Genomic DNA, 14184 nt, shown 5'->3' with positions numbered 1-14184 from the left:
TAGATCCCCACCTTACACCAAATAAAGGCATGTATTCCAGAGAGAATATAGACCTAAACGTGATTCTCGGGACAGAGTACTGACTATACAATAGAAGAAAAAATACAGAATATGTTTGTGATGTTGAAATACAGGCTAAGTGTTTAATCAAGACCCCCAAAGCACCACTGAGAGTAATAAGACTGTCTCCACCAGCTAGGTGAGAGAACTGGAAGAACCTAAGGAGGAGTTAAGTATACTCTAGAGAATATTCCTAGGATCAGGGCAGCTAAGTAAACTATAAGGAGATGTAGGCCTACTGGGAGGTATATCATTATGACTTGCCTATCGAAAATATTTCCCCTGTCTCTACTTCCTTCTTATATCCTTCAACAAACATTTCTGAGTTCCACACACTGTGCTACATGCAGAAAGAACAAACAGGAATCAACTTGAGTCCTAGTCCTTAAAGAGCTCATAATCTAGTTAGACAGACAGATGAAAAACTAAATAAGACGTTTTAACTCCTATTCTACAGGTAAGAACCAAGAGGCAACAACCTTTGCCTAGGGCATCTGGTATTTGAGCTATAAGGAAAGTCATTCCAGGCAAAAGGAACAGCGCTAACAAAGTCACAGGGCTTTGAAGGAACATGGTATGTTGGAAAATGTTAAGGAGGTAACCTAATAATGGACATTCTGAAATGTTTGTTACTGAATACATAAAGTAGTCTATGGGGGTTGTTTTAGTCTTTTCTTAGTTGTACTGCTTATCACATTAGCTAATTATCACCTCTGAAGACAAAGCCAAAGAAGATGAAGCACTGAAGTGATGAGGGATAAATGATAATAGTTAAGAAAGAGAATCATGCTAGGAAGCACTGATGACTAGTCGTGGAGTGATAACAAGCACTGTAACTAAGGATTTAGAGGTGGAAGAGATTGCTATCAGCTACATTGTTCAGGGAAGATTTCCTGGAAGTGGCAGGGCTTCATTTGATCATTCAAAAAATTGAGAAATGACTGTATATATCAGGGGCTGTGCATGGAACAGGAGATTCAAAACCATAGTCTACTAATGAGCAGATAATCAGATAATTGCAAAAATAAAGCAATGAGTGTTACAATAGATGCAAGCACAGGCTGATGTCATAAAACCTCAGAGGGACTCCTGCTTTAGAGCAGGGAAGTCAAGGATGGTTTTCTAAAGGTGATGCTGTATGCACTGAATTTAATGGACGGGTAGGATTCAAGTGTAAGGGAGGGAAACACATTTTGCAATGGATCAGTTTAGTGAGAGAACACACCTCTTTCAAGGAGCATGAAATAGTTCAGGGTGGCTGAAGCGAAGGCTGAAAGGCAGTGAAAGAAGTTTCTAAGGCATATAGGAAGAGTTTGATTTTAAAAGGTCCTTTACAGATGTTAAAGAATGTAGATTTTTTATCCTGAAGACAACGTGGAAGTTGATGAAGATTTTAAGCAGGGAACTAACATGATTAGATCCAAATTTTACAATAACTGCTATTAAAGGCAATGATGATGAAGGCAACTGAAGATGAACTGATAAGAAAGCAGCTAAGAGGCAGAGAAATTAAAAGCCTGTTACTATTGTTTAGGAAAAATAAGGAAGGATTCAAAAATACAGTAGTAGTGGTACTGAGAGAGAAGGATGGGCAAGGTTTGAATAGCCAGAGAAAGAAGTAAGTGGAAGCATTCCCTGTGGAAATGATGTGAATAAATGTTTGGAGGAGGGAAAGGTGAGCAAATCTGTTTCCGTGGATTATATAGCATTTAACAGAAGAATGATGATTAGCTGGAGTGCAGAGCCAGAGTTACCCAACAGTCGGTGATGAGGTTGAAAACTGGTGGAGTCAGTCCGCGGCAAGGCTATTACACAGGCAGGCTAAACAATTAGGATTTTACATTTTCCCTAGCAATATTAAATTTATAAATCATTTTTTTATTGTGGCAAAATATACAAAAATTTACCATTTTAACCTTTTTTTTTTTTTTTTTTTTTTTGCGGTACACGAGCCTCTCACTGTTGCGGCCTCTCCTGTTGCGGAGCAGAGGCTCCGGACGCGCAGGCCCAGCGGCCATGGCTCATGGGCCCAGCCGCTCCGCGGCATGTGGGATCTTCCCGGACTGGGGCACAAACCCGTGTCCCCTGCATCGGCAGGCGGACTCTCAACCACTGAGCCACCAGGGAAGCCCTCACTTTAACCATTTTTAAGTGTACAGTTCACAACACTCACATTATTGTGCAACCATCAACACCGCCTATCTCTAGAACTTTCTCATCATCCCAAACTGAAATTCTTTACTCATTAAAAAATAGCTCCCCATTCTCCCCTACCCCTCTTGCCCCTGGCAACTAAGTGATAACAAGTTGATAAAAATTCTATTTTTCTGTCTCTAGGGGTTTGGCCACTCTAGGTACCTCACGTAAGTGGAAACACAGAATAGCTGCCCTTTTGCATCCAGCTTATTTCACTTAGCTAAATCACTTGTTAATTAACACCTGGTTAATCAGTAGCAGCCTTCTAATTTGCATACTACTTTATATGCTATATTTTAAAACAAATGTCAAGCTTTTCTGACTTTATCAAATCTTTTCCACTTAGTGCTTAAGGACACTTCACTCTAGCAAATTATAAACTCAGAGTTCTTAACAATTTAGTCTACCACTGTGTCTGCCATAAAAAGCTTTTTATTGTTCTACTTTAAATGTCTATATTGTGAATTATTTTCATTACAGTTAACAGGCACTAGACTTTTTGTAAAATTCCACCTAGTACCTTAATGGAAGTAAATAATAGCAAATAGAACAACTGAGGCAGGAATCAAACTTATTTGACCACCCAGGAAAAAGGAAGTTACTTTATTTAGGATGCTGATATGAAGGCTCTCTTTTGATATTATGTAATTTCCCTATCTGGGGCTGAATCGGCTCTAAACGGAGGGAATTAAAAACACTAACACTAAAAAAACACAAACCCCCCCCCCAAAACCACAAACACTCATCTCCTTTCTGGCTGGGGAAAAGTCCGAAAGTTTCAGATGTTTGGAAACTATTTCAGAACTGTCAAGGGTTGAAGGAATCCCTAGGTCATTAGTGCTCTGCCCATGCATGAAGTCGAGTAATTCTGGACAAGACTTAACTAAGCCTCTGGCAGTCTCAGTGCGTTATATTAGACCAGCCCGTTCTTCCCAATCTTGTCCACAGCACATGCAGAATATAGTACTGCAGGACCCTGAGGTAAACGGAGGAGGCAGCACAGCGCAGCACACCTGTAATCCCCAGGTCGCCTGCATCCCGCCACATCCGAGTGGACGCTCTCAGAGGAGCGCTCCCGCCGGTCGTTCCAGCCGATGCGCCACGCCGTCAGTTACAGAGGACGGGCTGGGGTTCCCGCTGATTCTGAAATCAGCGGCCTTTCCCTCCTTGCAAAAAAAAAAAAAGCCTTTATTTCTTAAGAGAATCAAGGCGCGAAAAAGCAAAGGGCCCACAAACCACGCAAAGACGCAAAACTCGCCGAACTTGCCTAGCGCGCTCTCCGCAGATCTTACGTCTCTTCCCAGCAGGCTCCGGGAGTCACCGCGACACTTCAACAATTCTCGCGAGATTTATCGGCAGCCATCTTCTTGGGGGTGCTGGGAGCCGGGAAGACCCCCCGAACCGTTCCCATTCAGCTGCCCTTCGTCTTCGCTTTTTTCACTTTTGCCTCTTCTGCGTTGCCAGCCAGCACCTGGTCTCAAAGCTGAGAGAAAGCCCGGGTCTAGGAGCGTGTCGCGCTCTGGTCCAGGAAGATTCGCTGGGGTGGAGAGAAGGGGGAGGGCCCGGGCAAACAGTTGCTGCCTCAGCCGGGTCCGGGGTCCGGGGAGGGGAAGTTCCTGGCACCCCGTGGACTCGCGGCCTGCGGCCGTCCCCCCGGAGCTGTTGGCCCATCGGGGCTCGCGGGAGCCTGCCACCGGCGCCTCCCACCGCGGCCCACGCGGGCGGCGCGCGGAGGAGGGGGCGGGGGCAGCGGCGGCTGTAGCGACCGCGACCTGGGCGGGCGGACTAGTGTGACGGGCCTCTGGGCCGCTGTGGATGGTTTCTAAAATGATCATTGAAAACTTCGAGGCCCTCAAGTCCTGGCTCAGCAAGACTCTCGAGCCCATGTGAGTATCCGGGGGCTATTTCCTTGCAGGGGTGGAAGTGGGAGATAGGTGGCCTCACGGTTGCCTCAAGTGCCTTCCGTGGAGGCCGAAGCGGTGAACGCAGGTCCCAGGGCTCTGTGTTTTCTCGTCCTCTACCACCCTCGTTCCCAGGTTCAGAATACGCCTGGGAGCCTGAGCTGACCTTTACCTTATCGCTGAGTTGGTTCTTAAACCAATGTCTCTTCCTCTTGTTTTCCCGTTATTTGTAGACCGACCCCAACAACCTACACACACAACTCGTATTTGCCCAGGGCCCCCAGATCAATTTCTTCTGGTGAATCCGAGCATAATCCGCTGTTCACTAGACTACTTTTGTTTCTTTAAATGAGGTGAATAGCCCTTATTACGGATTAGAACAGTTCTTGTCTCAGCCACTCACGTTTTACCTACATACAATCCCTGAAAGAAAGGCCATGTCTCCCATGTGCTGTCTGGCTCATCAGCACCTCTGTTAACTGAAGATGTAACAGGTGCTAAGGTGCCCAGTAAAATTCCCCTTTCCCACCTACACGTTTCTTAGGTTGGAGGAAGAAAATGCAATCTATCCATATGGACTATTTAGCAGTTTTAAGTAGGTTTCTATAGGTGGACTCTGTGCATGTGTGTGTTTGAGGGGGTTCAGAGTGCTGAAATGCATTAGATTGGAAAAATTGAGTGTTTTAAGGATTTATCTTTTAATACACGCAAAATATGGGCCAAGTGTTTTATCAAAATTGGTTGATTTACAATAAACAGCTTAAAATACAATGGGGAATATCCATTCATTTAATAAATTTATTAGGCTCCTTCTATGTACTGTGGGAGGGTCAGGGCTAAAGTTTTTAAATTCCAAAATCAGTAAGACATAATAAACAAGTAAATAAGGTAATTTCAGGTAATAAGAGTAATGATGATTGTAACAGTAGAGAATCATGTAAAAGAGTGATTAGAAGGCCTCTCAGAGGAGGTGACATTTGAGCAACACCTAAGGAACAGAAGGAACTATCTGTGTAAAAGTCTGGAGAGAGAATGCTCCTTACAGAAGGAACAGCGAGTGCAAAGCCTCTGTAGTGGAAATGATCACGGTGTGATCTGGGAAGAGAAAGCAGGCAGTTGTGGCTGCAGGGAACCTTGTGATGGGGGAGAGGATGGAAGGTTGTGAAGTTTGAGAAGTATGCAGGGGCCAAATCATGTAGGATCTTCTAGGCTGTGGTCAAGAGCTAGGATTTAATTTAAACTATAATGGGAAGACATTAGATGATTTAAAGCAGGCAGGGATTGATTTGATTTTGTTTTAACTCTGCCTGCTTCGTGGAGGTTAAGGGGTCAAGAAGAGAAGTAAGGAGACCATTCTGAAGGACGTTGTAGGCAGAGCTGTAGATAGTTTGCATTAGAGTGATAGTGGAGACAGAACTAAATATGTTTAATGAATAGATCTGGTAGAACTTGCTGATCGATTGGGTGTGAGAGATAAGGGAAAGGGAAGTCAAGGGTGATAACTAAGAAGTTAGCCTAAGCAACTGAATCCGTGTTGGAGAGAACAGGTTGAGGGGAGAAGAGTAGGTTGGTTGGTTTTGATCATTAAGTGTAAGGTATTATATACCTAAGTGAGATGTCAAATAAGTAGTTGGTTATGAGTCTAGAACTCAGGCCAGGACTAGAAATATTTGGAGTCATGCAGATAGTGTTTAAAGCCGTGAGACTGGGAAGTTTCTGAGGAAGAATGTGTAGATAGGGAAGCGAAGAGAGTCCAGGTCTGAGGTAGGAAGAAAATTGGGATACATGTCACTAATGAAACAAATGTATGACAAAAGAGGAGGGTTGTCAACTTGATGTGATACTGCATAATGGATGAAAAAGGTGGAGGCAGATTAGTGGCCCTTAGGTTTGTAAAGGTAGAAGTCATTGGTGAACTAAGTGAAAAGTTTCACTGGAGTAGGGTGATATGGATAGAAGCCTTGTTTAAGTGGATTGGAGAGAGGGAGTAGGCAGGAGTGTAGTAATTAATAGTGGTTGAGAGGGAGAACCCTGGAGCCAGAATGGCTGCCTTTGAATTCTGCCTCTGCCACTTAACCAGCTGTATGATACTAGGTAAGTTACTTAGCTCAGTGCCTCCTTCCTCATGTCTAAAATGGGGAAAATAATGAGTATGTGTTAAGAAAATCTTTGAACACTGCCTGGTTTGTAATTAGCACTCAATAAGTGTTCGGTGAACAGAAAACTTAGACGAATGTTTTGAGTTAAAATAGCATTCCCGGGGCTTCCCTGGTGGCGCAGTGGTTGAGAGTCCGCCTGCCGATGCAGGGGACACGGGGTCGTGCCCCGGTCCGGGAAGATCCCACATGCCGTGGAGCGGCTGGGCCCATGAGCCATGGCCGCTGAGCCTGCGCGTCTGGAGCCTGTGCTCCGCAGTGGGAGAGGCCACAACAGTGAGAGGCCCGCGTACCGCAAAAAAAAAAAAAAAAAAATTAGCATTCCCTTTTTTAAGCATTCAATTCTCAAATTACTTATCAGCTTTATTACCATTTCCTTTTTTTTTTCACTAATTGAAGATTATAGCTACTTTGCTTGTAATTTTTCTTGAGTTTTAATAAAGCATCTTCGGGTATCATATAGCCTACTCAGATGACTGTAGCAGTGCAGTCATTACTGCTGGAATAAAGCACTACTTGTAGAACCTAGACAGTGATAGGAGCTGGGATTGGTCCTTTTATAATGTACACTACTGTGGTAAAAATGAGCCCTTATCCAAGTTCCTGTCCCTTTAATTGCATTTCAGGTGAATACTTTTTTTTTTTTTTAACAAGCCTGCATCTGACGTTAATTTATTTATTTTTGCTGTGTTGGGTTTTCGTTTCTGTGCAAGGGCTTTCTCTAGTTGCGGCAAGTGGGGGCCACTATTCATCACAGTGCTTGGGCCTCTCACTATCGCGGCCTCTTTTGTTGCGGAGCACAGGCTCCGAACACGCAGGCTCAGTAGTTGTGGCTCACGGGCCCAGTTGCTCCACGGCATGTGGGATCCTCCCAGACCAGGGCTCGAACCTGTGCCCCCTGCATTAGCAGGCAGACTCTCAATCACTGCGCCACCAGGGAAGCCCCTCAGGTGCATTCTTTTAGATGACTTTTAACGCTGATTACAGTTATTTAAGATCTATGGTTTCTAACCTTGGTTTTGTGAAACTTGAAGATGTATTTGTTATCTAAAGAGATTTTTTTGCTTTACTTCGTAATTGCCATATAGCACCTATTTGAGGCAGGAGCATATGAAACACAAAGGATAAGACAGAACTCGAAACGTGTATAGAACTTTTTTAGCTATTTGTGCTAGTAAAGTATCTGATGGTTTTGGACTTGCCTCGTAGTTTAAATGTATTAATTCAGCACATATTTATTGAGCACTTAATCTACTCTGTGCTAAGCACTGTGTTAGATATTGGGGAAATAGTAGGAAACATGACATGAAATGACCATCTTCATATTGTTTACCGCTTAGCACGAAAGACCGATGGTGAACAAGTAACCATAAGACTAGTGAGTGTTATAAATCCAGAATGCTGTCAAAGTATATGTCTGGGAGGTCAAGAAAGGCTTTCCTGGCATGATAATATTTCATCTCAACCGGGATGGATGAAGAGCAGTTTGCTGGGGCAAAAGGATGGGAATGGAGAGCTGTGACAGCAAGGTTTTAGAGGACAGATGGTATGAAGGCCCTAAAATAAAGGGAAAAAGAGGTGTCTTGGAGGAATTGAAAGAAACTGAAAAAAGAGCCAGTGGATAGCTCCAGAGAGAGGAGCCAGATCGCACGAGACTCTTGAGTCATTTTAAGGATTTGGGATGTCATTGAAGGGTAGTGGGAAGCCAGTGAAGGGTTTTAGGGGAGGAAAGTTTTCATACGGACATTAAGAAAAAAAAAAAAGTCAACCTGGTTGCAGTTTCAACATGAAATAAAAGTTGGTAAATCTGTATTTTATTTGATTATAAGGTCTGTAGGTATATCAAGATTCTGAGTTTTTTTCATAATTTATTGAAAATATAGGTGTTAAAATTGTCATCTTGAAATACTTGATGTTTTTGTTCTCCCAAACATTTGCTTAGTCATGCATGCTAATAATAAAATTAGATGTTGGTCTTCCCTTTTACATTGATTTCTTTTTCATAATGTGCAGTCCTGGAAAAGAATTAAGCTATCTTCTTTCGATGTTTTTTTTTGTTTTTTTAAACAGAAGAGGTTTTCTGCTGTATTTTAAAACTTTTTCTGAGTTTACACATCACTGAATGTGGTGATTTAATAAAATCATGGATTATTTTTAGTTTAGGGGAAACCTCAAAATCTAGTCAAACCCCTTAATTTTTCAGAAAATAAAATTGAGACAGATGGACTTAATGATGTGCCCAGATTTTGTTGAGTTTAGTAGTAAAGAACAAAACGCCTAGTTTTGTGCTCCTGCTACTATGTAGTGCTGTGGAGGTAGCATTGTGTAGTGGAAAGAAAACATTTTTGTGTCCACATAGACCAGTGTTCACATCTCAGCTCTGCCACTTATTAACTGAGTAATCTAGGCAAATGAACCTCCCTTTTCCTTGTTGGTGTGATAGGGAGAATTATACTTGTTTCTTTCTGTAGTTGAAAGGATTAAATGAGACATTTTAAAGAGCCTAGCCCTTCCCTCCATTCTTAAATACCGGATTGATTAAACACAAATAGGTTACATTACTATTATTGCTACCATTAACATTTGAACACATTGTTAAAGTTTTGTATTTCAAGTTCTGTGAGGTAAATACTGTACCTCCATTTTGCAAGTGATGACCCCGAGGCACTAGAGCATGAAGTTGAGATACTTGCCCAGAGTCACAGCTTTTACATGTGACTAAACAGTGATTTAAACTCAAGTTTTTGACTCTGGAGCCTTGTTCTTAATTTACTACAACACAATACAATGTATTGTTTCCTATTACTCTGTGTGTGTGTATATACACTTTTTTTTTTTTTTTTTTTTGCGGTACGTGGGCCTCTCACTGCTGTGGCCTCTCCCGTTGCGGAGCACAGGCTCCGGGCGCGCAGGCTCAGTGGCCGTGGCTCACGGGCGCAGCCGCTCCGCGGCATGTGGGATCCTCCCGGACCGGGGCACGAACGCGTGTCCCCTGCATCGGCAGGCAGACTCTCAACTACTGCGCCACCAGGGAAGCCCTATACACTTTTTTACTATTACATTTTTGGAGTAGTAGCTGCTATTGTAAAGGAACAAAGTTCTAAAGCATCATGGTTATCAGTGCTTTAAAGTTTAAGAAAGAAACCTAGAGTTTTTGTAGTCTTTTCCTCTTCACCCACGCTTGTTATTAAACCTTTCTTACCACATTAAAATTTATTTTTGTTCCAGTTTTACAAGAAGAGCTGAAAGGTGATCTTGTTATTTCTGAACTTTATACCTGTTTCCCTCCCTTGATCTTTTTTTTTCTACAGACTCCTTTGGGCACAGAGTCAGTCTCCCATTCCTTAAGGAAGAAAAGCTTAGCAACAATAGCAAAAAATAAAACAAAAAGTTAAATCATACTTCTAGTCACTTTGCTAGCTTTCTTTTCCTGTCAGTGTTAAATCTTGAAACAGTAGTCAGCCTTTAATTTTTCACTCATTTGCCCCAGCCATTTACTTCTTAATGCCTGTAATATAGTTTCTTGCTACTTGTATTCAACCAAAATTGCTTACCTCAATGTTACCAATGAATTTGTTTATTAAATGTAAGTATTTTGTATAAATTTTAATTCTTTGACCTCTGTATATAACATTAGACAGTGTTGATAGCTGCCTTTTTCTTTTTTTTAAACTTCTCATGCCTTGGATCCATAATATTTTGGTTCTCTTCTCAAATCATTCCTATCTCCTTAAGTTCTTTTTCTTGCCTTTGAATTGTATTATTCTTAGTTCTGTTCCCAAGACTTTTTTTTCTTAATCATTCTACTCCTGCTCCCTCATTCACATTCATTCCTATGGATGGTTTCCATTGTAATACGTGCCTGTGGTTTTTAAAAACTTTGTGTGTGTGTTGTAGATGCTTTGAAAGTTTGATTAAAGACTGTTTTCCCCAGGATATTGCATATACACATTTGCATTTGAATTTTAGAGCTTTTCCAACACATACCTGTATGCATTTATTTTTCACACAATTATGTTTAGGCTTAACCACTTCAAAGTTTTAAGCTCTTAACTCCGATTGCTAGCTCTGTACCTGATCCTCTCATCTGAACTTCAAACTATTGTATGTTTCTGAAAATAAAAAGTTCACTTATTTCCATTTCATTTCTCCAAATTATCTGGGCTTGAAGTTTCATTTTTTTGGCTTCTCCTCCCTTCATTTCTTTTCTCCCATTTGAGTTGGTCATTGGGTTCTGTCTCTTTCTTTTAATAATTCTTACTAATGACAGTGCTCAGTAGGGGACTCTTCACTCCTTATCTAAACCATTGCAGTTTGTTTCCTAACAGACCTCCCTATCTCCAGTCTTTTTCTCTCTTCCAGTTCTTCTGGCCTGGATGCCCAACTTGTTTATATCCTATTGTTAGATCAAAATCTTCAGGACTCCTAAGTAATTAATTGCATACTTTTTAACTTGGTTTTCAGGACTCTAGTGTCTGTTTCAAATTATCTTTCCAGTTTATATCTTCCTACTTTTTATGTAAGTCTTAATTTCAGCAAAACTGAACTTTACATTCTGATTCTTTATCACATTGGTCATACTGTCCTTTTCCCCTCAACTTTAAGTAGAAGGTAAGTGCTTCTACTTCATTGAGTGCTATTTGCTAATGCTTGTGCATTCATTGTATGTGAGCTAGGTTCTGTTATACCAATTTTAAGGATGAAGAAGTTGACTCTTAGGAAGATTAAGTAATACACTTCATTCATAGCTTATAAATGATAGAGACAGGATTAAAAACAAGACACTTATATTCCAGAGCTTTGTTGTGCATTATCATGTACTGCCTTTCTCCGTTTCTTTTTTATATGTTGAAATCAAAGGTCAAGTGTGATTCCAGTTCTTCCAGAAAGCCATTTATCATCTATCCAGTTGGAAGCAGTGACTCTCCTCCATGACTCTCCTCTCCTAGCTCTAGTTTGTACTCATCACTTGCAAACTTGTTCAGTAGTTAATTCTTACTTGTTTTAAGGGTACTGTTAAGAGTCTAAGGTCCTTGAAAATAAACTCCAAATCTTAAGGTTAAGTGTTCTCCTGTTCTGTGTGAGCACCCAGCACAATGCCATGTGTGGGGTGTGCATCTGAGTTTCAAATGCATTAGTTGAAATTTCTATTTTGTGCACCCATGACTTAAGAGAGAAGAGGCATTTCTGTAAAACTTTTATTTCAGAGAAGCAGATAAGTGAGCAATTTGAAGATTTACTAATCTCAGGGCCTGTTTTGCTTTATTTTTACCTTTCAGCGGTTTCAAATTTACTAAAGCTTAAGTGATTTTTTTAAGGGGGAAAGGACACTGAAGAGTATTAACATTTACTCATTAAAGTATTAGTGAATGCTGCTGTATGCTAGATTGCGCACCTCCATGGAGCTGCACAAAAAATTATGTATGGTAATTCTAGTCTGATGAATTTTACAGCTGGTAGAAGAGTTTTTCTGTAATTAATTATTGGCTAAAATATTTTTCATGACCTTCATTACCACATTTTACTGCTGCAACCTTAGTTGGGTTTTCCATCTGAGTGATGAGTAGTTAAAATGCATTTAGCATTTTCTGTCTATTTTAGCAATTCCTTTTCTTTGGCTTACAGTTCTTTTCAAATGAATTATTTTACATGCATAAATCAAGATATAGGGATAGTATTATGAACAAAATGGAAAATAAGATATTACAGTGTTTGGTGTGTACATATTGAGAATGAATAACTCAAACTTGAGCTAAATGTAGGCTTCTAGGAATTTTTTTTCTTCCTCCTGCTTCCTTAGTCCCAGAGAATAGAGAATGAGTGAAACGAGTGGATGGTAAATGCTTCCTACTAGACTTACTCACTACCCTCCTACCACCTTGTTTCTGTGGGAAAATCCTTTTCAGTTTACAGATTGTAACTTCTGAAATAGGTAAAAGTTTATTTTTAACTTAGGGTTATATTTAGTATTTTGTGTGTATATGAAACAATGGAGTATGTTGGAGATATGTTACTCATTGGTTCTCACTGCGATATTTTGCTTATGTACAAGCAAATATGTTTATATATATTTTTCTCTTTTTTTATATAACTGGTTTCATACTTGGAGGTCATTCAATATAATACATAAGAGACTTGCCCCCTTTTTAACGGTTGCATGGCATTTTAATGTAACGTGTGTACCATAATTTATTTAACCAGCCTTTATTGATTTACTGAAAAAATAGTACTATGGTGTATATATCTATCATGTGTCAATTTATACTTAACATAAACATTAGTTGCATAAGGTTTTTTTTTGGCAGATTCTTTTTTATTTTTTAAAATTTTAATTTATTTATTAATTTTATTTATTTTTGGCTGTGTTGAGTCTTCGTTTCTGTGCAAGGGCTTTCTCTAGTTGCGGCAAGCAGGGGCCACTCTTCATCGCAATGCTTGGGCCTCTCACTATCGCGGCCTCTCTTGTTGGGAGCACAGGCTCCAGACGTGCAGGCTCAGTAGTTGTGGCTCACGGGCCTAGTTGCTCCGCGGCATGTGGCATCTTCCCAGACCAGGGCTCGAACCTGTGTCCCCTGCATTGGCAGGCAGATTCTCAACCACTGCACCACCAGGGAAGCTCAGTTGCATAAGTTTTGACAGTTATATATGCCTATGTAATCACCGTATAAAACAGGATCTAGAACATTCTCTGGAACATTCTCTTGTGCCTCTTTCTGGGTTTTTCTTTCCCTCTCCAACAAAGGCATCTACTTTCTAACTTTGGCATTATGAATGTGGCTGCTATGAATATTCTTATTCAAGTCTTTGTGGAAATATTTTTTTTGGGTAAATACCTAGGAGGATATTTGCTAGATCATAGGGTAGATAGATGTATGTTTTCTATTATAAGAAACTGCCTAATTGTTGCTACCTGTGATTTATGAGAGTTCCAGTTGCTCCATATCCGCAGCAATATTTAGTATTGTCAAGGGTTTTTTTTTTGTTGTTTGTTTTTAAACCTTTAGAGTGAGTATAAAATGGCATCTTTCCTTTTTTGGACTGACAGTTTAATTCTCTTTATGGTTTTAATTTGCATTTTCCTGATGACTAATGCTATAGAGGACCTTTCCATGTGCTTATTGACTGTCATATCTTTTGTAAAGTATCTAAGTCTTGCTTATTTTTAAAATTGGGCTGTCTTTTATTGTTGACTTATAGGAGCTCTTTATTCATATACAATACATGTACTGCAGATTTTTTCCCCACTCTGTGACTTTTATACAGTAGTCCCCCCTTACCTGTGCTTTTGCTTTCTGTGGTTTCAGTTACCTGTGATGAGCTGCTGTTTGAAAATATTAAATGGAAAATTCCAGAAGTAAACAATTTATAAGTTTTAAATTGCATGCTGTTCTGAGTAGCATGATGAAATCTTGCACTGTCCTGCCCGAGATGTGAATTAATCCTTTGTCCAGCATATCCCACCTGTTAGTCACTTAGTAGCTGTCCTGGTTATCAGGTCAGCTCTCATGGTATTGCAGCGCTTGTGCTCAAGTAACCCTTATTTTACTTAACAATGACCACAACACGCGAGAGCAGTGACGCTGGCAGTGTGGATATACCAAAGAGAAGCCATAACGTGCTTCCTTTAAGCGAAAAGGTGAAAATTCTCGACTTGATAAGGAAAGAAAAAATTCAGTACTGAAGTTACTGAGATTTACAGTAAGAATGAATCTTCTGTGAAATTGTGAAGAAGGAAAAAAATTCTTTCTGGTTTTGCTGTCACACTTCAAACTGCAAAAAAGTTGCAGCAACAGTGTGTGATAAATGCTTAAGATGGAAAAGGCATTCAATTTGTACTAAAGTATTTTGAAAGGAGGAGAGAGAGACTACAC

The 14184-nt window shown here is 40.4% G+C and overlaps 1 protein-coding gene and 1 long non-coding RNA gene across 20 annotated transcripts in view; one reads left to right on the top strand and one right to left on the bottom strand.

The window, feature by feature from the left end:
- Positions 1-3515, bottom strand: part of LOC141277054 (uncharacterized) — a 34623-nt gene extending 31108 nt beyond the window's left edge. For all 3 annotated transcript variants that reach the window (XR_012327723.1, XR_012327724.1, XR_012327725.1), the window contains exon 1: positions 3270-3515. This is a non-coding gene — a long non-coding RNA (uncharacterized lncRNA). The remainder of the gene's footprint in view (positions 1-3269) is intronic.
- A 50-nt stretch (positions 3516-3565) lies between these two features.
- The window catches only part of RBM26 (RNA binding motif protein 26), an 84874-nt gene continuing 74255 nt past the window's right edge, over positions 3566-14184 (top strand). For 4 of the 17 annotated variants that reach the window (XM_019921020.3, XM_019921018.3, XM_019921019.3 and 1 more), the window contains exon 1: positions 3568-4142. In XM_019921020.3, coding sequence (XP_019776579.1) covers positions 4072-4142 — 71 coding nt within the window. In that variant the 5' untranslated portion in view covers positions 3568-4071. Of the gene's footprint in view, positions 4143-14184 lie in introns of all 17 variants that reach the window. The other 13 variants (XM_033843798.2, XM_019921031.3, XM_073795346.1 and 10 more) reach the window with 9 other exon arrangements.

The sequence above is a fragment of the Tursiops truncatus genome, chromosome 18 (genome assembly GCF_011762595.2).
Source record: "Tursiops truncatus isolate mTurTru1 chromosome 18, mTurTru1.mat.Y, whole genome shotgun sequence".
Classification (NCBI taxonomy): Eukaryota; Metazoa; Chordata; class Mammalia; order Artiodactyla; family Delphinidae; genus Tursiops; species Tursiops truncatus.
The sequence above is the reverse complement of the archived record's forward strand: the minus strand, read 5'-3'. Positions and strand labels throughout refer to the sequence as shown.